At 41.9% G+C, this 27349-nt stretch overlaps 1 protein-coding gene across 1 annotated transcript in view; it reads right to left on the bottom strand.

Moving 5' to 3' along the window:
- The window catches only part of LPGAT1 (lysophosphatidylglycerol acyltransferase 1), a 346210-nt gene that overhangs the window by 296555 nt on the left and 22306 nt on the right, over positions 1-27349 (bottom strand). Inside the window, exon 2 of the mRNA XM_069233932.1 lies at positions 21727-21993. Within this exon, the coding sequence (XP_069090033.1) occupies positions 21727-21964 (238 nt within the window). The 5' untranslated portion in view covers positions 21965-21993. The remainder of the gene's footprint in view (positions 1-21726; positions 21994-27349) is intronic.

The following is a 27349-nucleotide window of genomic DNA, read 5'->3' as shown; positions in this document are numbered from 1 at the left end:
GACTGCTCACCTGTCTACTCCAGGATAGACGCTACAGGGCATGCCCATAATCCGATTCAATTTTACATACCTGGCTCCTGTCCTCTCTATCCCAGTCGGACACCACAGAGCTTTATGGCAGCTGCCTGTGGCCAATAAACGCCTTCGTCATCCTGTTGCTCTAGGGTAGTTCTGCCTCACTCCAAGGTGGACTTGCCAAATCATGGTCGGCTATTAACTGGATAGAGTAAATGCTTGAAAGTCGCTCCCTTGCCACTCTATGGAATACTTAGCGCTAGCCATGGCTGCCTGTACCCACTGCATGCCATGCACTCCTTATCACCTCTGGGTGGACTCTATGGAGGCCCCCCCATTCATTAGCAACAATCAAAATAATGTAAAATGCCTTTGTTCCCTCAGTCCTGTTCTTACCATTTAATGCGCAGGTGCTGAGACCTATGAAAAGATAAGAGCATTATTCTGGCCAATAATGTAAGGCAACATAAAACGTCCCACACAGGTCACACCACAATCGAACACTCTCCAAATTAGCACAACCTCCACGGTGTAGTGAGCTTTGACTCCGTAATGGGTAGGAAGCACTATACAAATAAAAGCCCTGTCAAAATAACAATTCCGGAATTCGCAGTCGTACGATTCTCAAATAATGCTCAAGGCTACAGTCCCTCAAATCCTCAGGTAGATTTGCTGAGAGACTGACCTGGCAAATGCCATTTATGAAATTATCGAAAAACATTCCAGTTGCTTCTGTTTGAATGGAACCCCGGCTGCCACTCTTATGCAGAAGGCAGGTTAATGTCAAAGCAACGCGTTACAACAAACGAATGGCTGATCGAGGAGAGCATTCATTTTGAAGAATTTTGTCATGGGAGTAAATGTGGAAATCTGAGGTGAGAAATGTTGGTTCTTAATGATCAGTGAACTGGACAATAATACCATACCCATTGAAAAATTACAGTATGCCACACAGTGTAAATTCAAGAAGGGTCCAATGGCATTCACTTAACATTAATATTCAACCTACAAAGACCAATATAATACGAAACTGATTGGGAGTGAGCCCGATGTGCACAACCAAAGCCAACCTGAAGTTTTTATGACACTTCTACAGATACATTTAAAACAGCATGCAATCAAATGCACACTAATCTACACCATCTGTTGTGAAACTCGTGTACTTCTACTACATGAATAGGGCATTCCGCCAACCGAGCAATCCAAGGGGCTGCACGCGCTACTCTAATGAACCAGGTGCACTTCAGACATAGCTTGAACCGGAAGCAGATTGTTTGAGGTGAAAGAAAGATTTGTACGATATACAAATGACCACAGCAAAATGGCTCATTAATTCAAGAAATAACTTTTAAAGAAACCTTTGAAAGGCACTAATAGGTGCTAAAGCTTACACGGAGCCTCGAACGCAGTCCAGGCCAACATCGTGGAACACGGACAGGAGCCTAATGACCAACAAAACTGTATTCCAAGAGCTCGTGTCCCGGGAACCACTGCGGCTCGCAGCAATAACACAGAATAAAGTGAAGATAAGTCCGGGGGAGCTAAGATAGGAGGAAAGCTCTACGGGAGACACGAGCGACTTTGGGCACCATGGACTGAGCAGCCTCTAGGCGCTAGAAAATACAGAGGCACTCGACTGAAATTTTAGTTGTTATAGTACATAAACCTTCATTGCTAGGGTCCACGCTGGCATCTCTTGTGCCCAAACATGCTCTACATGTGAATGAAGTGTAGCAGCGGACTCTGGAGTAGTGTTCATCTGATACACAAAGTAGTAATTGCCTTTTTATTTAGTGAGGTGCCAGCTCGTCTCCCCTGGGCACTGGCTGGTACTCGGAACCTGCTGTGATTAGATGTTGGCTTTCCTGCTGTACCTCAGCAAGAAGCCCGGCAGGCTACTTCCAAATTTTTTCTGCCTTGGCAGGAGCGTAGGACATTGCCACACACCGAAAGGTACTAAGACTTATAGGTACGGAGTTCATTATTGCGCTTCACACACTATATCCAGCTTTTTCAAGGCTTAAAGGTTATCCAGAAGGTTGTGTTTGTGCTGCTGCTGCCATGTTCAGCTGCAAAGAAAGGTTCTGGATCCACTATCAGAACGCCTGTGGTTCTTTACTGCCTGCCCGTTCTTCCCCGCTCATTTGTAAGTGGAGAGGGAGACTTACAAATTGTGAAGGCCAATAACCTCCACCTAAAAGAGAAAGTGGCTGAGAACAGCAAAAACATCAGTGAGGAAGGTAGAATATCTCATTCTGACCTTTTAAGTATACTTCCTCGCACCCGCTCCTCCTCTCCTGGAATACTCGCACTCCAAGGCCGGGCTCCCTCAGTCTACAGAGTGAGACTGAAGTGGGTGCGAGGAAAGGAGTTTGGTGGAATCAGCACTTTTCAGGGGGCTAGAGGGCAGAGGGTGTTCGGGTGCACTAGTGTTCCAGGCAGAACCTGAAGAAGTTGGCTGAAGGGGAGAAAGACATAATCGAGCACTGCTGAGGGCTTTGCTATGCAGCCTGTCCACAGCACGGCTGAAGGTTTGCACAAACGGATATACATGTAGGTAAGAAAGCTCATAGCGGAGCGTCAGCACACAAGAAATGGGAAAGGGCAGGATTATTTTTCAGGATATGCAGCACATGCTTCAGAGACGAGCTTTGTTCCGTGGCACTATATTGCAGGCTCACTGATGCGTGCGCGCTTAAAAAAGCAGGGCAAAAGCAACAGCAGTCTACAAGCAGAACTTCCTCTTTTTATTTCTATTCCTGTCACTGATTAGTAAAGTAACAATCAGTTGGCTAGTAGGCCGCCCGAAAGCATGATCGTGAAGCACTTCGCTTCCCCGTGACGTAAAGTATGAAATTAATTCGTCTCTGCATCTTACATAAGGTTTACTGGAGAAAGTTATCTGCCTACTAGCAAACCCCACAGACCCATGGAAATCTATGGAAAGTTTCATCCATTTTTACAGCCTGATAGATGCCGACCAAACCATCAAAATGATTACACTCTCCTGCCAACAAGGACAATCACTGGGTGTTGTCGACTCGAGTTTGGTCACCTACCTCCCCAAGTAGCACTAGATGGCAAAAAAAGCTGGTTTCCTTCAAACCCGCCAAATGTGCATCACTCTTCATCCTTCTCGACAAGGACATTGACCAAAATCTGGTTTTCTATCACTTGATTAGACTTGTAAAAGTGCTAAACACCGTAGAGCCCTTCACCACATGGAGAGTCGTAAACCTATACCTTGGATGGCAACTGGGTATACTGAGCACAGAAAATGCACCCTACTTCTATACGGTTTTCCCATTTTAGCAAACATTGGATATCTGGTAGGTTATTGTATATATAAACTCAGTTCTTTCTTTAACCTCAGCAGAGATAGGGGAAAATGTACCATGAAGCACCAATGTTCTCCACATGGGATAAACTGTCTATTTTTGTCTTATTGGGTATCCCGCTTGTTACATACAAGTACCGCTCGTCTTCTTACAACCTATGTTTTTTTCCTCTCCCATTTATTCACTTTATCCATTCTACATATATGTTCATGCTTCACAATAAAAGCTTACATTGTATTCAGCATACAAGAATATTTCATTTTCTTTATTTTATAAACTTACTACCACCAAGGAAATCATCCCTCATCTATCGTGACAATGTGTTTCCAATATTTCACATCAACTCGGTCACAACAAATAATAAGCACTGGCTAAGCCAATAGGGCTTGCCATTGGCACAAAGCAGTTGCGTCATTATATAGACATGTGCACCACGCGTACGTACACACACACACACACACACTAAATGCAGCAAGCGTTTTAATTTTTTTATTTTTTATTTACAGAAATGGATCGTTAAAAAAATGCAGGTGGGAGATCAACAAGGAGAGATGGGGAGAAGAAACAAAAGACAAGAGAGCAACGTAGAAGGGAAGAAGGGAGAGAAGGATACAGGTGAGTAAACAATAGCGAAGGAAATGAGGACTACAACATGGATGGGTTGGGAGAAGTACACAGAAAACAGAGCAACACTGAGTGCAAGGGGAAAGAAGTTCACAAAGGAAAGAGCTAAAAACATATGCACTTCAATGGAGTGATTAACTCAAAAGAAAAAAGTAGTGCTGGAAAAGCAAGCAGCAGAAGCATAGAATCCAGCCAATAAAAAGATCTCAGAGGAGCTATGAGCCACAGGATGGACAAACACAAAACTGACAACAGGGACCCAGAAAGTGGGTTGCGTGGTCATTTACTACAGGACTCAAGCTACACGTCAGAGATGAGGCCTAAGGAGGCTGAAACCAGTTTGGGTTGTTTGTGCTTTCTGGACTGGACTGGTAACTTCTAGCTGGACTGCTCTCATTGGAACAGGACCAAGACTGATTTGCATATACATATCTAAAACACAGATGATACTCAACTGGTTATTACCATGGGGCCCAACCAAGAATCTACCTCAGAAAGATTCAGTGAGTGTGTAGGTAAGATTGCTGCCTGGATGCGGCTCAACTGTCATTCAACTAATCTCGAGAAAAGACAAGATTGTGCTTTTCGGGAAGGCTTATTCTGTGAGGTCTGAGGACTGGTGGCCCCAAGTCATTGAGAGGCAGGGCCAACCTTCCCATTAAAGTGTTTTGATTTTTGGAATATTTTTTCAATTTAAAATATTTATATCTTTAGTAATTCGAGTATTTGGTGTGTATTCATTGGAGTATTTTTTACGAATTACTGTTTTAATGTTTGAAATTTATATCGTACAAATTGCTTGGGGTCTCTGGCTTCAAGCCATATCCTCATGAGTCAAAAGGTCAGGAACCACTGCTTTACACCATACAGGGCAACGGTGGGCTAGCTGCGATACAGGTTTGGGCCCATCATCCTTGAAAGGCAGCCTGGGAGGCAAGGTGTCGGCTCTTCAATAAAAATAAATAGGTTACACTATGACCACAACAGATCTGACAGGTGATTAAAGGAGAAAGAGACATCGCCTGAGGACACCCTCCTCCCATTGAACGTGAAAACTGGGAGCAGTTATGTAATACAAGTGTTTGATATATGACTTAATAGACAGCGGATGCAAATGGGGAAATAACAGTACGTAATAAATAGTTTGCTCTCTAGAGCAACACCAGCAGTCTGCGTTCAGGTCTTGCCCTGCCGCACTCTGGCGGGCTTGCTGACGAGTCCGGACTCACTTCTTGTTAACGCAACTGCAAGCCGGGAGAAGAAGTTAGCAAGATAACTCAAAGCAGGCAACAACAAAATAAGGGCTTCCATTAGCTTTTAAGTGCTGAACGTGATGTTACAGGCTCTCTTTCTGCCTCTTTACTGCAGACATCTTTAGAAACTAAAGTGTGTTCTATCCGGCGCTGGTTATAAATGCAGCTCCAACCGAAGAGCCCCAATTCTGGCAAAACTGCTATTGGGTAGCTTGTGTTTCGGTTCCCAGAGGACCTGGCTTGGCGTTCAGGCTGGACTGTTCCTATTGGTGCACGGTCAAGGCTGATTTACATACAGCTGGGTCTAATCTGAGGTGGAATGATGGGCAGGAGAGCAATGGGTTGGAACGCTACCCGGGTGATTACCAGTGGTTAGACTTATTACAAGCATTCCTCGCATCACCTTTTGTGTGTTTGATATATAATTATAGCCCCACCAGAGAAATCTGCACAAGTTAGTCAGCGTGACTAGCATCGCAACAGTTTGCTTATTAATGCATCTGTTTCCAATCTGTCAGCCAGCAGCATCAGCAGTGCAATGACACACACTCATGCCAAATGACAAACGCACTATCACGTTGGATTAGGCGTAACACGCTTTCTACCAGGCCCTCGAGGGTGATTCGTTGCCTCAATAAGCAACTATAACATAATATATGGTAGTCTCTCCAGAAAGGCATAGGTGGGGGTGAAAAATAATTAACTTTATTGTGCCCCCGAGAGATCACCACTTACCGACCTTAATTCAAGCATTCCTTCTATCACTTTTTTGTTTGTTGCTACTGTGTATACTTGACTCGACCAGAATAGCTCAGTAGTTAAAACAGCAAAATCACAGGAATGACCTGGAAACATGCAGTAAAAATATAACCCGAAGGAGTTCATATGGTTATAATAAACTAAGCATAAAAAATAAAAAAACACAAGTGAAAGGTGTGCCACTTGGGCTTCCAAAATTGCATATATCTTTTCCTATTAAGTGAAGCCTCGGCATTCTGAGGGCCAATATAAACCTCTTGGTGTTGTTCTTAATGTCTGTCTCAATCTAACATTTTCTGAAAATGCTGAACCCAGTAGATAATGTGCCCAAAATACATGTAAACAAAGCTTATCAAGGTCTCTGAAATGAGCAGACCCACTATTCATCTAGCCTTTGCCGGTATGGACTCTGATGTGAAGTCGCTGCTAGGTGGAGCAACTGCTTGTTGTCTTACCCACCATTCACACACATTACAAAAGTTAAACCAGCAACGTACAGCTACCTTACACAAAAGGTAAGGCTGAAAGAACCTTCCTATCTCACACCACCACCTTCACAACTTAGAGTTTAGCAAGGGCTTGGAGCCCAAAGCTCCTTCATGATGGTGAATCTTGTCGCAGTGCCTTTACAGGTGGTCCAACACTTTCTTACATTTCTTATTCATTATAATTGAAAGGAAGGAAAACAAAACAACAGAGAAGGGCTTAGACACTTGGCTGCTTACTGCTCAACAAACATTTCAATTCTTCTTTGATGAGGTCTGTGGCAAGTATCATGAAACATCCAGCTGGTTTACGACATTGCAAGGTAAAAGGCAAAGTATGTTTTTTTTATCCTTCTAATCTCCCAGCATACCTTCTCAGTTTTCCTCTTCCTGGGATCACTCCAACTTCCCCATGGCCTCTGTGGTGTCCCATTTTCTTTTCTCACTTCTGCCTCACTAAAGCACAAAAGGAGCTGGGCGGAGGAAGTGCAGAGACTAGTTTGATGTTGCACAGTGTGGTGGTTTGTAGTGTGTGCAGAGCCTGGCTGAGCACGTGTAAAGTGGAGATGTCCAAAGCATGGATCAACTTGTGGCAAGCATGACCAAACATGAATACAAGTGACCAGAACTTGTATTAAGGCTTCAGGTGTGCAGTGTGCGCAGGGTGGGACTGGCCATAGCCGGCATCAGGCATTTGCCAAGGAGGCTGGAAAGGTGGGGGCTGGTTCTGCAGCGCTGGGGGCCGTTTTTAGGGTCGAGCCTGCGTTGCATGCGCTCGCGCATGCGTATCGCAGTGAGAAGCTTTAGTATTTAGAAAAGGGCTCGGAGCCCTGTCAACTTCACGTCAGTGTGTTTCATTGATTAGTGTGCTTGCCTAATAAAATCTGCTTGCTTTCATTAGTCGAAGGCACGCATACCTCATGCCTTTTCCGGTAGCTAGCCCTCCTCGAGCGCAGCGACCAAGTACAGAAAACATGCGAGGCTCGCTGTTTTCCATCGGGCTCGTGGACTTCTTTTTCTCTAATTTATGAGCGCGATCTCGCTTGGCAGATGTCGAGCGCTTTACATGGTTAATTTCACTTTTTCGGGTTATGTACATAAATGCATTTTGCCCGATAGGTGAAAACATGAGCAAACGTGAGGCCCGTTGCATTGTAAATGCTTGTTGTTATTGGGACCCAGTTTTGCAGCAGCGGTGCTTTGCACTTGCACCCCACACCCAGGCCCGAGGGCTGGTATGACAAAATTGACAGTGCTGCTTTGGGTTCCCAGTCCGGCCCAGAGTGTGTGGGTTGAAGGAGGTTTTGCAAAGCTTAGAGGCGTGCCCAGAGCATCAATGAGGAGTGCGCACAGCGAGGCTCAGTGTGTGCCGATCACGGTTTAGATGTACAGAACTAGGAGGGGTGAGGTGCAGTGCATACCTGGGGAAGTAAGCCAAGTCTGTGACTGTGGTCAGCACATCAGAGTGAGGACAGCGTGGATCAAGGACTGCATATCATTGACTATGTAAGAATAAGGGAGTGCAGAATTGAGTGTGTGTCAGAGTATGCAGAGCGCCTCAAAATTCAGGGGTAGATTTAGCACTAATTTAGTTAGTAACAAAATATTACAGACTGTTTTTGATACAGGCCCTCACGTATCAGTGTAGGGCTCTACCTACTGGACCAAACTACACACACGTTTACCACAGAATGAATAAGTAGCTGGTAGCTGGTTACCATTTCTGAAGGTAGAACAGCGTCTGACGTGCAGCACCTGTCCACACCTAAGTGGTTCTATACTTTCTGCACCTGCCCCTTGTCTAGGTACCTATACATCATATGCTTTCCATTGTAAACAGGGAATTAATCGCGGGCTGTCGGCTACTAATGCCCAAGGCATGTATTGGCTTATTTGTGAAGCAGTTACCTACACATCGCCCGCCAACTGCATAAGCATAAAATGATGCAGACGTCTTAGGCATGGGCTTGTTCGCTAAGTAGCCAAGTTTTTCAAAGTACAATGCAGTCAGTCTGAAGACGCTGGCGTGAACCAAAATGTGGTGTGCAATAAAAATCAACTGGGAGTACAAAGACTGCAATGACGGCAAACCGAGTCGAGAAGAGGGAAAACGTTAACAGTGGGGAAAAGATTGAAAGGAGTAGTAGAGAACATCAACCAAACGAGCAGAGGAGGAGACTGAGTGGTGAAAGAGTCAATTATTAGGGTATTAAGAACAGTGCTTGGTGGCACGCAGTAACATACTAAAGAAATAAACCCACTTATTAACTCATAACACCTGATTCAGCACAAGTAATCCGCAGCTGTACTCATTTATATAAGCTTCTTTTCTTGACATAATGAAGAACACAAGACAAGCTTTTCAATCCATGAAGGGTCAACCTAGGTAAAACATCAAACAGGCACTGTCCCGGGAAACTAACAATAATGCATTTTTTCCAGATGGCTTTTTCTTCAAAAGGTGCTTTGTGCTTATGTTAAGAGAGAAAGCATGCATCTTCCATGTTATTGCTAAAATCATGCTACAAACAGCATTACTTTAAAATACGAAGTACAAAACTCGGGCACATTACTGTGAATACAGCCGTTATCAATCAGATTTACCAATGCTGCACATTCAAAGCGTTAGTGCAAGGTTGCATCTACGAATGCCATTTGAAAATTTATTTTACATGCTTCACTATCTGACAAAATTATACTAATTTTTTTAAATGACCCAACTCCTTTTTGGCTAAGTCTGCGATATACAAATACCCCATACATGCACATAACACGACTTACTCCCCTTAACACACGGCAAGTGTGTCAGTGGCATACATACACGTTGCCCACTTCCAGTAACTGCTCAGAAGCACTGATGTCTCAGCCCCTGTTTTTAAATACCATGACAATGCTATTAAAAGAAAAGTACCAATGATCTGCACCAGTTCAAAGCTGAAATCACATCAAGCAACACAGGTGCACATAGGAGACTAACTGCAGATATAGAGACTAGCAGGAAGATTGTTACCGACCAACAGAGAATACCATAAGTTCTAGCCTCCCCCCCCCCCAACCACAAACAACCCAGCGTGCCCGCTTGCTTCGACATCACCTCGAGGTGAGAGGCCCCTTGAAGACAGAGATGAACAAGGGGCAAACACTTGAGACCACCCAGCTCCGTCTTACCTTCGTGTCCATTTTCACCTCCACACCAGGATAAGTACTAGCAAATACAATAGGTTTGGTGCGGGCCGCCAGCCTTTCAGCAATTATTTTTTTTTCCTGGTTTTTGCAAAACTTTATTGTTTAGGAATATGCTGGGCCCTCATCAAGGAAAAAAACTAATCCGCTAGAGGAATGAAAAAAAATAGCAGAAGTGGGCAGATACACTGCACCTTAATAGATCCTGGAAGGAGTGGAAGAAAAACAAATGATACCAACCACAGACTAATGGGTGAAGTCTGGCTGATACCCCTACAAGTAACTATGGTATACATATCATTTTAGAACAATTATAAAATCTTGGCTAACAAAGACCTAAAAAAAAAAGTCAATCAGTCTGGCACTGCCTGCAAGCTTCTTGTCAAAAGAAACAGAGGGAGAAGGCAAGGGAAAGAAGGAAGAAAACAGAAAGAAAGTGAAAGGAAAGAAAAATGAAAGGAATGCAAAAAGAACCAAGAAGCAAGGAAAAAGAAAGGGAAGAAAAAATAGAGAGAAAGAGAGAAAGAGAAGGAGAGAAAGAAAGAAAGAAAAAGAAAGAAAGAAAAAAGAAAGAAAGAAAGAAAGAAAAAGAAAGAACAAAAGAAAAAAATGAAAGGAATGAATGTGGGAAGGAAAGACATGAAAGGAACTAGAAAGAAAGAAAACAGGAATATAAGGAGAGAAAGAAAACAGTAAAAAGAGGACAACTAAATACAGAACTGTTTCAAACAGATAAAATCTGGTATGGTGAGGAACAGCAGCAGCAAGAAAAGCAAAAGACTCCAAAACAAATTCACAACGGCGTGGGCAGGTTGGGAAAGAAATTTGGGACAATGCTTTAACATCTGCACATCCAAAATGGGCCACACATAAGGGTGTTAGTTACGTATTTGAGAAAGCAAATCTTGTAACGGCCATCAAAATTATGTAGATAGGTGCTTGCCTGGTACACTTCACCCTGCCACCATGGGTGAAAGATGCCCGGCCTGCAGAACAGTCCAGAACGGAAGCCTAACCTAAGAGGTACCGAAGCACACTGATATCACTAACAAGTCCAACAGTTAAATGGTAGCTTTTGCTTCAAATTGCTGGCTTATTCTAAAAGTTCCCAGAAGGATTCTTGTAAATGTGACAATATGCTCACAGAACAGCAGCCGGCACGCGTTTCCTTCTCTAGGACTTTCTCAAGGCTGCAAACAATATACGTACAAGATCCTTCGTCATTTATGAGAATCAATGATGATATGAAAACAGAAACACACTAAATGACAATTTGTGATCCACCAAGAAGGACCCAAGAAACGGCCTGGATAGCCTCAAGATAGTATTCATTCACAGTGTATACAAGACCAGCTGGGATACTGTGAGAAAGACTTGCTTAAAAGGCCTTAATACCAAAGAGTGCCACACTGCCCCCACAGAACTGGAGTGAAAAACAGAGAAAAGTCAGAACAAACAAAACATGTACTTGCAATAGTAATGAAACACACCTAAGTCCCATCATAAAGAGACATGCGAAGATATGATCAGGAAGGAACATGTATGCGAGTGAAAGTGCAGGGCAGGGAGATTATAAAGACAAGTTAAACATCATGAGTTCCCCAAACGGACTATACTATGGTTGGGTACCTGAAATCTCTAGTATACTTCAGACGTACAATTAGAGTTTGACAGACCGATGGATTTGTATGCAAGTTGCTGTGGGAAAGAATAACAAATGTACTAAGAACCTTAGAGATAAGGACAGTGCTCTAGTCCTATAGCAACCAGAGAGCACAAAAAATGTCAAAAGATAACCAAAGTGTGAATAATAAAAAGTAAGAGATTATCAATGGTATGGATTGAACCTTAGATAGATATACGCTGTCACCGTTTCCAGACAGCAGTTACTCGTACATCATTGCGTTTACTACTAAAGGCTTTTAAAATGTGGTTCCTGTAATGTTTGCCGTTTTGGTCAGGATAAGACTATTACGTTCCAATATAACACTGGCAGACAGTTTGAAATAGTCAGGTTTATCAATTGCAATACTAGGTTTGTTGTATATTATATTATCTGTTTTTGTAACTGCATTGACAGTCTAAGTACTGTCAGGCCCTTAAAAGAACTGATTCAAGAGCACTTACGATCCATTAGGAACAATAACATCACCTACCTCTTGCAACACAAAATACAAAACACAACCAGTGCGACCAGAAGAATATCTAATTTCATAGGATCGATACTGTTGAGCTTTTACAATGTGGCAGCAACAGAATACTTGCACTGAGACAACTTAAGAGGAGATGGATCTCCGCTTGAGCGCTGCTGACATGGGTCTCAATACTGACAGGGAGTTGCATGTATCCTTAACGAACTGATACTACATTGAACAATACAATTGTCCTCAGATCTGCATCCACTGGCATGTTGCCGTTAGAACTTCTAAAATGTGAATAGTACGTTTGTTCATGACTTTTCCTATTGCATACTGCATTATGGGTTCATCTTCCTTACACGCAATGCATTTCATTGACCTGTATTATTCGGCTGTCTCAACTTTATAATACACTGAACGTTGTCATTTAGGTACTTATGAGTCACCAGATAAATATGCACATTTTGACTTATATTAGTCTATGAGTGACATGAATATTAGACATACGACGTCTCTATTGTGTCTTTTAGAATGGATTGCACCTGTTCGAGTACCAAGCCATTTTAGCAAGCGGTTTGCACATCAATGCAATTAATGGGTTTTTCTACTTTACAATACACTGAGCATCGTCATTTGGGGCATCTGTGTTCCACTAGATTTATATGTGAACTAGGACTTATATTTGTCAATGAGTGATAGAAGTATTAGACATTAGTTGTGACTATTGTGTCTTTTGGAATTGTCTGTACCGTTTACATAGCTGATTAACATCTCACTTTAACATGTTGCTTACATGCATTTGACATGTTTATGTCGTTCGTTTAGTGTATTTACATATAGAAAGCGTACATTAAGCTAGCCACTATAGCTACATCGCACCATATACACCTTAGTATTGTTACTTTATCTCCATATAGCTCCTGTTCTTTAAGATGAATGGTTTGTTCGGTTATATCCTGCAACGCACACTTCGGATCACTTTGCCTATAATACCAGGTACTACTCTCTTCTTCTATATCTCTACATCTGGCTACAAGAGACTTTCCCAGGCAAGGGAGACCGTTGTTGACCCATTGGTCCCTCAGCGGTTTTAAGTTGGGTTCGCATCTTTGTGCAGTTTTTTTGTTTTTTTTGTTTTTAAGATTCTTAATATACTAGCTGACTTTTTTCGTCTTGTGATAAATTTGGGATGCATGTCATATGACAATACATAGCATTAACACAGGATTACTGCACCACTCCAACATGGCTACCCTATCCCCACGACTGCAAGCACCTTTCAGTTCTTGACTTTCCATAGGGACCAAAGTGCCGCAGCAGATTTAAATAACATGCTGTAATCGGCATGTTTCTTTACCAACTTGGGTCGAGTTACAGCATGGCTCTTGTGTCCAAGGTAAGAGCCATAGAGCGCTACTGGATATGCAGCTTACTGTTTTAACAATATAACTTTGCTTCAACAATTTCAAGTAAGGTCACCAAAACTACTGCCTCACCATTCCAATATGGCCGCCATATCCCTAATAAGAGCAAGCACCTTCCGGTCCTTCTTTACTTTCCATAGGGAATGGGGTGACAAGACAGTTTTCAATGACATGCCGTACTCAGAGTGTTTCTTTACCAGCTTGGGTCAAGTTACAGCATGGATCTTGTGTTTAAGGTAAGAGCTGCGGAGTGCTACTGGATATCCATTTTACCATTGTAGCGATATATACTTTGCTTTATTAATTTCGAGTGAGATTACCAAAACCTTATGTATTTGTTTGCAGGCTTATCACGGCCAACCATTTAATAGAGAATTGCCTTTCGGGTTTTTGAAAAGACTTCTACCGTGCATCTAAGGTCCAATCTATATCATTGGTAAACTCTTACCTTTTGTTATTCACACTTTGGTTCTCTTGTGGCATTTTTTTGTGCTCTATGGTTGCTATAGGACTAGAGCACTGCCCTCATCTCTACGGTACTTCATACATTTGTTATTCGTTCCTATTGCAACTTACATACAAATCAGTTGGTCTGTTGAACTCTAATAGTAGGTCTGAAACATACTAGATATTTCAGGTACCCCACCATAGTGTGGCCCATTTGAGGAACTCATGATGCTTACCCCGTCTTTACAATCTCCCTCCTCCGCAATTTCCCCTGCATGCATGTTCCCTCCTGAACACATCTTCGCATGTCTCATTATCACGGGCTTCGGTGCATTTCATTACTATTGCAAGTAAACATTTTGTTTGTTCTGAATTTTCTCTTGGTTTTTCACTCCGGTTCTGTGGTTTAATTGTGGCACACTTTGGTATTAAGGCATTTAAGCAAGTCTTTCTCACTGAGTCCCAGCTGGTCTCGTATACACTGTGGATGAACACTATCCTGAGGCTATCCAGACCTTTTTTAGGTAATTTTTGGTGGTTCATAAATTGTCACTTCTGTTTTCATATTATCAGTGACGATCATTCAGTGGCGTGGGATCTTGTACATACTGTTTGCAGCCTTGAGAAAGTCCAAGGGACGAAACACATGTTGGCTGCTGTCCTGTGAAGATATTGTCACATTTACAAGAATTCTTCTGCAAACTTGAATTAACCAGCAATTTGAAGTAAAAACTAATATTTTACTGTTGGACCTATTATTGATATCAGTGTTCTTCGGTTCCTCTTATATTAGCATGGGCAGGTGATAGGATCTGATAACGATGAAAGGTGCATCAGAAGCGTCCTGCTATCACGTCAGGCTCTAAAATCAATGATAATATTATAAGTAATTATTAAAGAGTATAAACAAAAACACTAGCACTGAAAGGAACTAGCTTGAGTATGGATGTGATCCTTGTGAGAAAGCATAAAGCAGTCAGTCAAACTGAAGTAACCCAGTGGCTAAAGTAGGCTGACCCACTGCCAAATGCTACATGCTGTAGCGGGTGGAAGTAAAACGTGAAGGACACAACAAAAGACCAATGGATGAAGGGAGGTGGCTGAAAGCCCCAATATGTACGTATAGTATACATATTTTAGTAAAATCAAAAGGTCTTGGCTCATGCCAGAACTTACGAAGAAACAGCTGGCAGTTCTGAAGTGCATGTACTAGTATATTTTAGCTAATGTGGTGTGACGTGAGGGTTTGAGATACAACGAGTACACACATGATCATTTTCAACCACTCTTTAATGGCAGTGATCCAATCTTTGAAGCTAACCTTCCTGTCTGTGTCTTCTAAATAGGCAATATGTCTAGGCTTTCCCCCACAATCAGAAGAAAGGCATAGCAAGGTCCAAAACATTCAAGGACAAGATATTTTGCTACTCTTACCACAATCCTCAAATATTTGGGCAAAATTCATTTTTGGAAGCCTTGACTTACATTCAGCAAGTAGCAGAAATGGAAAAATGGGCATCAGTCCACATGCGTGCCATAAGTTCTCATACACACATACACACACAGAAAAAAAGCCTCTGCGGGACACCGACAACTGATTAGAGTCAACAGACAGAACTACAGCCAACAGAAGGACTGGATCCAACATGATGCGTCAGTGTCCGGCCATGTAGAGAATGCAGAATCAGAGGCAACATGAGGAAGCACTCCCTTATTATTGCACAATGAGTAAAACACCCAGCTGTCACAAGACAAAATAATAAAACATTATTCAAATGATGAGAGATTCGAAATTGGGGGTGGGAGAGGTGGTTAGTCAATAAAATAGGAGTTTTGGAGGAAATAAAACGAAATGACCAGCTTACCACAAAGGGAATGAATGTGATAAAACAAGCCAAACAGGTATAGTTTGAAACTTGGCCAACTCTCTAGGTTTATCGAAGACAGAAAAATAGGATCAGGGGTTATTACTTATTGCCTATCTCCATTTCGGTTGTCACTCATGATGCGTCAAACCAAGACGTCATTCAACAAAATGCCAGATGAAGCAGAAGTAGCATTATGCCCCTTTTTGACACCCAATGACATCACATGGTGGGCCAGTGTCACACCTGTGGTCCCCAACAGACTTCTTACTTTACTGCTTTGGTAAGGGTATACATGGAAACTGCAAAAAAACAAACCAGGATCTTAGGGTGTCCAGTTTATGTTCTGAACCTGCTTCTATTTTCATGACAAGAGGTAGGCATGGCAGTGGAAGGTGTACCAACGAGCAAGAATCAATCACTGAGGGATTTGAATAAATATAAGGGAAAGATGCACACACGATACAGTGGCATCTATCACTCAGGAATCCAGTTCCCATCCTGAGATGAGACGAAAAGTTCCAACCCACATTTGTATATGCCCCATGCACTAGAACTCGAAGCTGGACAAAAGAGAGTCTAACTAAAGGAAGGAAACCCAATATGAAACTCAGTTGAAACACACTGTGCAGCACACATTGGACTATCTTCACAAACACAAAATCTCTGAAGATAACCTATAGTGCTCCTGATATTTTCAACTATCTTTGGCTCCACATATTATCAGTCTTTGCATCAAGTGTCAAATAGGCCTTCAGATTTGCACGTTGGTCAGCAAAATGTTTGTCTTTTTTTTTGGTTTGGCTTTGCTTTGCTGTTGGTCTGTTTTTCTGGTGATGGGATTTGGGGGTTCAAAGTTATCCATCTGACTGGATGCATAGCCACTCTCCTCTGGGAGTGATATATAGCTAAATTATACTAGCCAAGCAGCGGGAAGACAAGAGCCACAGGCTCTATATGACTGACAGTGTGTGAGCAAGCTCCTCCCAGATTGTGTGTGTGTGTGTGTGTATGTGTGTGTGTGTGTGTGTGTGTGTGTGTGGGGGGGGGGGGGGGGGGGGGGGGGAGAGCGGGGAGGAGTGAAAGGTCTCCACTAGATGGACCGGTGGATTGAGGGTTGGAAAGGGGGAGTGGGGGGGGGGGGGACAAAGAAAGGGAGGCTACAGTGTGCAGCATAAAATCAGCAGGCTTAATTCTCTCACTCAAGTTGAAAGAGCTGTGGAAATCAGATCCACAGTTGTGATCTAAATGTGAGCCACATACAACAACTAAATGGCACTGGGGAATACATACAGTTGGAAATGTGCCCTTACAGCAGGGTCACCATGGAATTTTTTCCTTTTTACTGAACCCTATTTTTGGTGGCTATAGAACTTTTTGCATGTTACTCCGGCTAACAGCAATAAAGTGCTTGTGCTCCCTTTCCTTTCGCATCTTGAAATTGGTCTACAGCGGATTGGCACATTTAATTAACCTATACTTCCCTGGTTTATGGTACAGAGTGTACCCGGGGCCTGCTAGTTAAATGTCACTAGTGAGTGGCAACACTTATTGTAGCACCACTGCAATGACCAGGCAAACATGTCTCCAGGCCTACCATTGTAGCCTGGCTGTGCAATTTTAAACTGTCTCTTTCACCTGTAATAATAAACCCTTTTTGACAGGTCAAAACATTCCTTTTAAATAAGAATATGTCCCCCTAAATAGACCTCCTTTCCCATAAGGAAGGCATGGTGCATGATATTTAAAATTAGGACCTGTAAACGTTTACTGCTCCACTTTTACAGTGGAAAAGGCCCAGCCCAGGAGCTATTTCCACGGTAGCCAGGCTGCCTGCTCCACAGGAAAACAATGGGATACATTTTTATACCTAATTATGCTTATTTCGGTTTAGAAGCAGCTAGAAAAAGAATTCAAGGATTCTAGTTAATAGTTAACTACATTGACTTCCAAGAGGACTACCCTGTCACTAGCAGATGTAGTTAAAACCCAGGCCTGCACCATTCTTTTATCCCCACCACCCCAGCCGGACCAGCCCCATTCACAATATGCTCTTGTTGACATAGAAGTGTAAAGTCCTACTGGATTGTCAAAACCTGCCTGACAGGTCTGTTGGGGCTTTTCATGTGACACTCGGGATGCTCTTCAAAAGAAGGAAACAGGATGCCAAAACAATTCTTGTGTATCTATTGTCCAGTTGCTGAAATCTCAGCATTTGTGCTAACAATCCTCAGTCTTTGAGGTTGTTGTGGATACAGTGACTGTCTTAAATTGGATTTTAGTGGTATATGTGGGAAGGTACTAAGATTAAATAGTACACTCCCCAAAAACACACCATGAACCCATGTTTAGTCTGTCTGAAGATTTCTGGCATCTTGAAAATGCCCAAACTAGGTATGGTTAGCCCCAGGAAACTTTACCCCCATTGGGTTGGGGATTACTTAGGGTTTCTTCCCACCCACTAGCTTGGATCAGGAATAAATGTGCCACTTCCAGAAGCCCACTTCAGAACGCCATGGACCAGAGCAAGATCAGACGAGTACTGAACCTGCTGTCTGCAACCTGAGAGGAGCCCTGGAGAACTAAACCTGTTCTCTTGTACCCAGGACAAAGACATGGTCTCCAAGGTTCCTAAGGATGACCTCCTGTTCAATCTATAGGGATACAACAAAAGGCCTTTCCTGCAGCTGCTCAGTGGCAACTGGACCTGGACTCTGTCTGCCATTCGGAGAGGCTCTAAGTGCCTTCCCTGAGGTCCTGGAGAGCTTTAAAAGTGAACACCTGTGGTGGATTAGGACTTAAAGAACTAAAGTCAGAAGATAAAATCTCTGACAATCGTGAACCTGAATAGTGTATCTGACCCATGCTCCATCGTGGTCAGTGTCAAATTGCACCTGGGTCCTGTTCTACTGCAACCATTGACTATCATTGTCATTTTCTGCTTATTTGTTTTATTTCTACTTAAAACTTTAAAAATGCATTTCCCTGGTTTCCCTTTTTCTCATCTTGCTTAGAAGATTTTACTCTGATTTTCTAATTCATTGGATTTTGTTTGTTCTGCATTTCAACTTTATTACTGTTTTATAAATACTTTACAGATTGCCTCCAAGTAAAGATGGTCTGCTCTGTGCCATAGCTACCAGGGTATTGAGGTCAGGTTTATTTAATGACTTTAGTGATTCGCCCTGACAAGGACTGTGCTTATTACTTGAGGTGGGTACAACCTCCCCCCCCCCCCACACACAAATCAACTAATAACCTATTTTTTTTTAACAAAAACAATTCTTTCTGAACTATGAAGTCTCTAGGAAACTTGGATAGCATACCAAACCCTGCTGGTGTGTATGCAGATGGGGTCTGCTATTAGTTATCACCTCTCAAGCAGCACTAGTCTAGAGAGTGACTATTATTAACTTTAACCCATAAATCAAAAAAGTTTTTACAAAGAGTTACTTGTAATGGTGGTGGGTAATCACCTTTTGTAATGTTAACCTTGTATGTTGTTTCAGTATGTGGACCTAATGAAATCAACCCAAACACTTATAAAAGTCTAGTTCGTTCATTTGCGGACATTTTAACTACATACTCAATCCTAAGTGGGAAACAAACAATGAAGCTTATAACTCTTAATTGGGAGACATTTGGAGTGCAATCAAAACACCGATGGCCATGTTGGCTTTGTGAACGTTTGGCAGGTTAAGGAGTATCAGATAAGTCATGTTTACTTTCTACTCAACCCCACATCAACAGTATTCTTGCATGGGTCTTTTTGGTTAGTGAAAGGCAACCAAACTGTGTAGCTCTCGCATGGGACATTACGAAACTGTATACTGGAAGAAACATTTACATTACTACGGCTGATCAGAAAATATTCTGATCGGAAAACATGGTTTCCTTTACACTGGTCTGTACCTAAAATGTGAAGATCATGTTTTAAATAGTCCAACTTCCCATATTGGTTTGTGCTCAAATCTTTAGAAATGCTTCATCAAGCGTTTTATTTTCCATGCTTTGGAGAGGGCATTCGGTGTCTGAACTGGGTGAGGTGGTGTCTAGGTCAGTGTAGGTAAGGTGTAACAGAACTACTTGAAAGGTGTCAAAATGGTGCCATACCTATAAGAAGAGCATAGAAAAGGATTATGGCTGCAATGCACCAATTACAGAGAAAAAAATTATGTATGCTCTTGAATCTCCAGTGCACTGTTATGTAGAAGGATACCTAGAGTGTGACAGAAGCATTAATGTTTAAATCATGTAATACAAGTCTCTTTTTTTCCTCTAAAACCAAATAATCACAGCTCTGCCTTCTTAGAAAGACTTAACACAATTAGGTCACACAATGTCACCCTTGTTATTGTAAGTGTTGTGTGCATGGATGAAAGGCTGATCAACCTAGCTTGGATAACATCCTGCAAATGTGAAGCACATTCAGATTCTATAGTTAGTGCTTTAAAAAAAAAAAATACAACAACCGCCTGTCACAAGTAAACTACATTCAAGGGTTGCAATCAATCATGGTACTGGCTATCAGAGAAAATCAACACTATTCCCGAAGAATAAGGATTGGTGACGTGATATAGTGGGTACGTTCTAATCTACTCTCCAGTCCTAGACACTGAAAAAGGAAGAGTAAATTAATCCTAGATGCCAAGAGAAAAGGACAAGACAGCGTGGATGAGGCTTGGAAAAAAAATAGAAAAACAATAGGTACATGCTCAGGAACGCTTCAAAACCATGAAGATTGGACACTTTGGCACATGGGAAAAGGACTGCATCATTAAACTTTGCCAAGAACGTATTTCAATAAGCCACGAAATGTAGATATAGTTTTTCAAGAGACTGGACAATGGCAAGACCCATTGAGGAATATCCTATTTCATCAGGATGAACAGTACTTTGCACACACCACAAGAAATTGCATTATCCAAACTAGATTTATAGTTAGTGCGCTAAACTCCTGCAATAACAACATGAACTCTAAACAAAGGACCAGACTCAGATCACGTACAAATTGTACTGCTAAGATATGAATTTTATTTTCAAAACTAACCCATGGCTGTGTCAAGAGAGATCAGAGACGCCCCAGTGCTTCGAACTTGTCCTGCAGGACAGGCACATTTATGCTATAAAGCAGTATACAAACAAGCACAATATAGGCAAATCTTGAGTCTCCACCAGTCACCAAGTGCTGGCAGTATCACAGCGAGGGTGTCCACAGCAATCCTCTCAGGGGGCCTGCAAGCCATAAGGCTATTATTAGAACTATGTAGGACACTAGATACCCAGAGGACACCCATGTGAACAACTAATGAAGGAAATTTAATGTGACATGGGAAGCAGAGAATTCAATAGTTTGAGCGCTCTCAATTTCATCCTTCACATCATTTTTAAAAACCTGAATTTTTTTAAAGAAGCATTTAAATGGAATTCGAGAGATATATAAAGAGAGAGAGAAAAAGAGAGAGAGAAAAAGAGAGAGAGAAAAAGAGAGAGAGAAAAAGAGAGAGAGAGAAAAGAGAGAGAGAAAGAGAGAGAGAGAAAAAGAGAGAGAGAGAAAAAGAGAGAGAGAAAAAGAGAGAAAAAAAGAGAGAAAAAGAGAGAGAAAAAGAGAGAGAAAAAGAGAGAGAAAAAAGAGAGAGAAAAAGAGAGAGAAAAAGAGAGAGAAAAAGAGAGAGAAAGAGAGAGAGAGAAAGAGAGAGAGAAAAAGAGAGAGAAAGAGAGAGAGAAAAAGAGAGAGAAAAAGAGAGAGAAAAAGAGAGAGAAAAAGAGAGAGAAAAAGAGAGAGAAAAAGAGAGAGAAAAAGAGAGAAAAAAAGAGAGAGAGAAAGAGAGAGAAAAAGAGAGAAAAAAAGAGAAAAAAAGAGAGAGAGAAAGAGAGAGAGAAAGAGAGAAAGAGAAAGAGAGAGAGAAAGAGAGAGAGAAAGAGAGAAAGAGAGAAAACACCATATAACCATGTACCGACAATTAACTGATCATATGGAAAGGGTGTGATTTACCCAAAACCTCTTAAAGCAACAAACGGTGAAGCTGGAACATGAGCTACCGATTCCCGATCCCCAATCTGCAAGAATAGCTATTGATCCACACCACTTGTGATCCACAGTCTGAAGATGTCACTAACACTTTACTCCACTTGAGGAAATGTCCTGAGGCAACACTGCGACAAGAACTCTCAGTACATAAAGGCGAGTCCTACCTGTATATCCGGCAGTCCATCCCCATGACGCAACCATCGCTAAAAGCCATTTAAACATGACTCCTTCAATGTGCCAAAACAGGTTCCTGTCCAGCACTCGCACAGGCTGCAGAGCTATTAAATATAAAACGTACGACGGAATGGCGACCAAGTTGTTGATGAACATGAAGAAGAACCGCAGGATCACTTTGCACGTTAAAAAGAACATCTTCTGTATACGGTCCACAGTTTCTGCCATCCTTGAGCACAAGAATTCGAGGGCACGTCCTGCAGGAGAAAAGAACAAGAAGTAAGTAAAGAAAACCATAAGGTAATGAAAGTAGAAGGAACAGCAATTATAACCAAAAATCGCACTTCAGAGGAGTCTGCCCATAACAGGGCCAAACAGCAGCTGGGTGTTACAAATGTTCAAAAGGAGTATGATATCAAAATAATCACTTTTAACAGGCAGTAAAACAGTGGGCATTAACGTATGAATAAAATGAGATGAGACTGTGTAGTGTGTGAGGTTATTCTGAGGGCAATGTTCAAAAGTAAAAGATCAAGAACTCATCACTACAGAAATTGCACTCAGCCGGTGGAAGTCATGCCTTGGTTTCAAGTTAAGTTTGCACGTCCAATGGCTTTTTCCTTTAGTACCTGAACTTTGGAATTAGCCAGTTACAAAAACTCTGGAAGGAATGTAACAAAGTGCAAACCCTGGCCCACTTGGCTTGAAAGGTTTAGGCTCCACTCTATAAATAGCATTAGGGGTTTGCACCCGTGATCTGTATAGAATGCTTTCGTAGGACCTTTGGTCCCACCCGGATAAGTACCAACATTAACAGGAGAAATAGTTGCCCTTCTAAATTCCTGAAAAGATCACAGAAAATTAACTTCCTTATAAAAACAAGCAGTGAAAATGATAATCATTCTGATTTCTGTATAGTAAAATAATTTGTCAAGCTTCAGCAAGAAACAAAGAATAGGTACCACATAGGCATCAGCAACACTAGCTTCTCTAGTAAAAAAAAAAAAAAAAGAAAAAAAGTACCACGCAGTCAGAGGCACCAGTTTCCCTCTCAAAGAACAAGTATTGCATTGCCATCAGTAAGTAATGTAAGTTTCCCTCACAGACGAACAACTGGTATTACTGCAAGCTTCTCTCACACAAAAAAAAGTGTGTTACACGGGCATCAGTCGTGCAAGCTTACCTCGCATCAGCTGTGCACGCCTCTCACACCAGGTCATGACGGCTCCTTAATTGTAGTAGGACATCAGCTAATGACCATTCATTACCATGTCACCCCTGTGTCACTGGAGAGAAATGTGAAGCAAGAAAGGCTAAAGTGATCACGCTGGTCACTTCTCTGCATTCCATGCCACTATAATAGGCCGCGGATATTCGCACAGCAAAACACAATCTGAGACATTCTCAAATGCTCATTATTACTCTATGGGGTCGCGGTTACTGACCTTTCGAAACATGTCAAACGTTTTAAGAATGCCCAACACTCAGAGTGCAAGAGAACATTTTTAAATGGGAATATATTATTTTGCATTTAAAAGAGTTGGGGACACATTTTTTTAATTATTATTCCTGATAGCGCTTTTAGTGGATAGAAATATATTTTAATCATTAGGCATTTCTGCCTTGATTGCCGGGTTTACACTGGCAGTTGACTCACGTAAATAAACAGCTTTCTTTTGATCTTAAAACCGCTCCTTAGATCAGAAAATAATAAGAGTACAGTCCCTCCTTGTGACACATCAATGCGGAGGTCAGTGGCCTGGACCAATCAGTACACAAAGCGCTTGTGCAGACTCCTGCATATCCGGTACATCCCTTTAAACTCTGTTGGCACTGCTGGCTTGTTTCTACAGAGTTAAACAAGCAAAGTACACCTCATATTTGGGGGGCTGCCAACAGCAATCATCCCTTTGGCACTCATTAAATATTTTGTCCCACCGCACCAACCTGAAGTGATGCCAGGAACATTTAGAGTTTACTGGCACTCAGTACACTGATGCCATGTCACAAAGAAAGATCAGTGCGAGTCCAGAGGTGCTTCACACCTGGAACACTGAGGTCCTCAGGAACACGTCCTTATGACCTTCTCTGGATTCAGGCATTCAAGAATCCCATCCAGTGCAGGAAGTCATTTTAGGGGGTGTTGAGGATCCACAAGATTCAGCCTGAACTTCAGCTGGCCACTAAGAGTCAATTTTACCTGCATTCATCCCTTCACTTTCCAGAGAACAGGTTTCCCATTTGAAAGACTGAGTGCTCATGAAATTGCACAGCCTATAGAAAACAAAATTAGCTGCAACTTGTAAGCAGTTTCTAATCTCAAAATAAGAACAAATCAATTCGTTTGTGACAAATGAGCCAGCAGGCACCAAACCTGGTCCAAAATCTGTATAAAACCGACTAGGGCACTATCACAATGGCACAGACACTTCAGAAGACAGCACACTCCAGGTCATGCAGCCATCGCAGGGTCACCAGACACTATATGTGCGTTTTCCTTCAACTGAGACATCACTGGCACATTAACACAAAACCCCCCAATCCTTCAAATAAACTGAGAGCAGGCCAACAATTTGGCTACAAACGTTGGTTGCTATACGCTCCTTTTATCATCAATCTTTGAACAGCATTTATTGCTGGAGATCAGATTCCACAAATATTACTGTGTGTGGGTAAGATAATTTAGATACGTTTCAGGTATTTAGATATTGGGCAGTTTTTGAGTGACAAAATGAAAGAGAATGAGAGAGTGAGTCAAAAAGAATAAAAAAGTGTGAGAGAGATGATTTGTGTACCTAGTTGTCAACATCATTTTCTGACTGAGTGCTTTCAGGGAAGTCGCTGCAGATGTAATATCTTATGTTAGCTTTTGCCAATAAACCCCAAGCACATATGAAAACATATTTTCACATATTTCAGTGTGGAAAACCAGTTCCCTGATTCTGCTCTGCCCCCTTCTTATTCAACCTTATGTTTTAGAGAAGGGGTCTCCAAACTTTTCAGAACGAGGGCCACACCATATATTATACAAATATTCGTGGGCCGGAAAAAATCTGTTTTATAAATAAATCAATAAAATTTAAATGAATACATGAGGTTTCCTTGGATTTTTGTGTTATCAGCATGAGATGATTCAGAACAAAAAACAAATGTGACAATTACAAAGAAACAATGTTGTGCACGAACTGAGAAATGATATGTAGTACGTAAAAAATTCAAACATTAGCAAATGCTCAGACAAAACAGTTACTTAACTATAGATAAGAAAAGCAGGCTATTCATTTTTTTAAAATAAATTTTAAATACTAAAAAATTTAAATGACATGGGAATTTGTCCAAGTTTGTGGCACACAATAAGAAAAATACACACACTCCAAGAAAGAGTGTCAGTAAAACAAAGCAGAGAAAATCAAAATGAACTTTGGCCATTAATAAAGGTTGAACAAAAATACATTTTGTCTGCACTTTTCTACACAATTCTAGCAAGTGGAGTTTTCTGCAACGTGAACTAGTTGCATTAGGACCTTGCATTTTTCAAAGATCTGGCAAACACGACATTGCTGGTCCAGAAGATAAAATAGAGAAGATTCAAGAGGCTCTGCTGCGAAAGGGATCGGATATATATTTCCCTTTAATCATCGGAATCTGAGGATTTGAAACCAGCAGAAGGCCGGATAAAATCTTGTAGTGGGCTGGAAGTGGCCCACAGGCCACAGTTTGTAGACCTCTGCTCTAGAGGCATATGTATCTATTGAGGGGAGAGGGCAGAAAGGGTATGTCCTTGTAGGTGTCCTGGTCAGACTGCTAAGAACACACCAACACTGGCACAGAAACTTTGTTTCACCAGGGTGTCTCCACATAGTGCCACACCACTGGAGATATTCCGTTTTGAGGATCTCAAAGCACATTAATGAGATGTCGTTTTCTGCCTTTGGATTTGTTTTATAGGGGATGTGAATTTTCAAAGTTTCTGCTGAGAAAGGCAAAACTAAACAAGCATTGGTAAAGCCAATAGGTCTCGCCTACGCAAGAGTTTCTGAGTTTGCCAATGTGTTTTAGCCATGTTGTACACCAGCATGGCTGTTGTTGAGCTTGGCTAAATGTTAGTGGCATACAGGAGAGTCCTGTGAAGTGTTGTAGAGTGGAATGGCGAACAGAAGAGTGGAGTGGAGTGGATTGGCAGAAAGTGTTGTGTACTGGAGTGGCATAGTGTGGCGTGACGTAAAGTGGCATACATTGCACTGGCACAGTTTAGAGTGGACTGGTGTAGAGTGCACTGGTGTAGTGTTATAGAGTTTAGAGGTGTAGAGTGCAGTGGCACTGAATTCAGCTGCATTCAATACAGCGTCGTAGGATGCAGCAGCATAGATTAGTGGCGCAGAGTAGAGTGGCGCAAGTAATCAAGTGGCATAGAGCAGAGTGGTGTAGAGTAGAACAGAGTGGGTGTCGTACAGTGCATTGGCGTGGAGTGGAGTGCAGAGTGGAGTGGCGTATAGTTCAATGGCCGAAAGTGCAGAGTTGCACAGTAGAGTGCAGTGGTGTAGAGTGGAGTAGACTAGTGTAGAGTAGAGTGATGCAGAGTAAAGTAGAGTGCAGGGGCCAAGAGTAGATTGTTCCAGAGTTGAGTGAAATGGGTACAGAGTGAACTAGTGCAGGGTAGAGTGCAGATACGTAAAGCAGCAGAGTGTAATTGCATAGAGTAAAATGATGCGGAGTACAGTGGCATAGAGTGCAGTGGTTCACAGTAGATTAGAGTGGCAAGCTGTGGATTGGCATAGACTGCAGGGGCACAGAGAGATACAGAGTAAAGTGCATTGGTGTAGAGTTTATTGGCAAGAAGTGCAGTGCCATGGAATGTTGTGTGGCACAGTGGGGTAGAGTGGAGCTGTGCAGAGTAGATTGGTGTGACCTAGACTGGAGTCGTACAGAGTGCAGTGGCGGTGAGTGCATTGGCAGAGTATAGTAGTACAGGGTAGAGTAGAGAGGCATAGTGTGAAGTGGCAGAGTGGTGACACTGAGTGGTGTAAGGTGGTGCACAGTAGAGTGGAGTAGAGCCGAGTATGCATGGTAGTACACTACCATTACACATAAAACATTTTCAATTGAAGTGACCATTACATTTGCACAGACTTACAGATTCACTGATAAAACTATGTAGTGCACAAACTTTGTTTCTAACACTTCAGAAATAAAAATGTGCTTAATTTGTGGGTTCAGAATTTCAATATATTCTAAATTACTTACTCAGTTCATTTAAATGTTGTTGTGTGCTAGAAAAAAACCTCTTTCCTACCTCCAGTATCCAGCAAGATTGTCAAATAAATCCTCTGACTTTGAAGTCAGAGAAATAAAAGTCAACAAACGCCTGACATTTGACCTCGGTCTTTGAATGCACAGCAAATGTGGAAAGCTGAGAACAAGATTTAAAGGCCTCTTTACAGAAAGAGAGTGGGTGGAAGAATGCAGTAAACATGGTTTAGGAATCAGGAGGGACAAACTGAACCTGGACAGCCTAAAGTAAGCAAATCCATCAAATAGAAAGCCTGAAAATTTGAGTAACAAACCACAAAGCCAATGGTAATCAAGGCGCAGAATGCATTCCTAAGTCGACTT

This window comes from Pleurodeles waltl, chromosome 5 (genome assembly GCF_031143425.1).
Source record: "Pleurodeles waltl isolate 20211129_DDA chromosome 5, aPleWal1.hap1.20221129, whole genome shotgun sequence".
NCBI classification, from domain to species: Eukaryota; Metazoa; Chordata; class Amphibia; order Caudata; family Salamandridae; genus Pleurodeles; species Pleurodeles waltl.
Note: the sequence above shows the minus strand (reverse complement) of the source record. Positions and strands in the feature narration are given on the sequence as shown.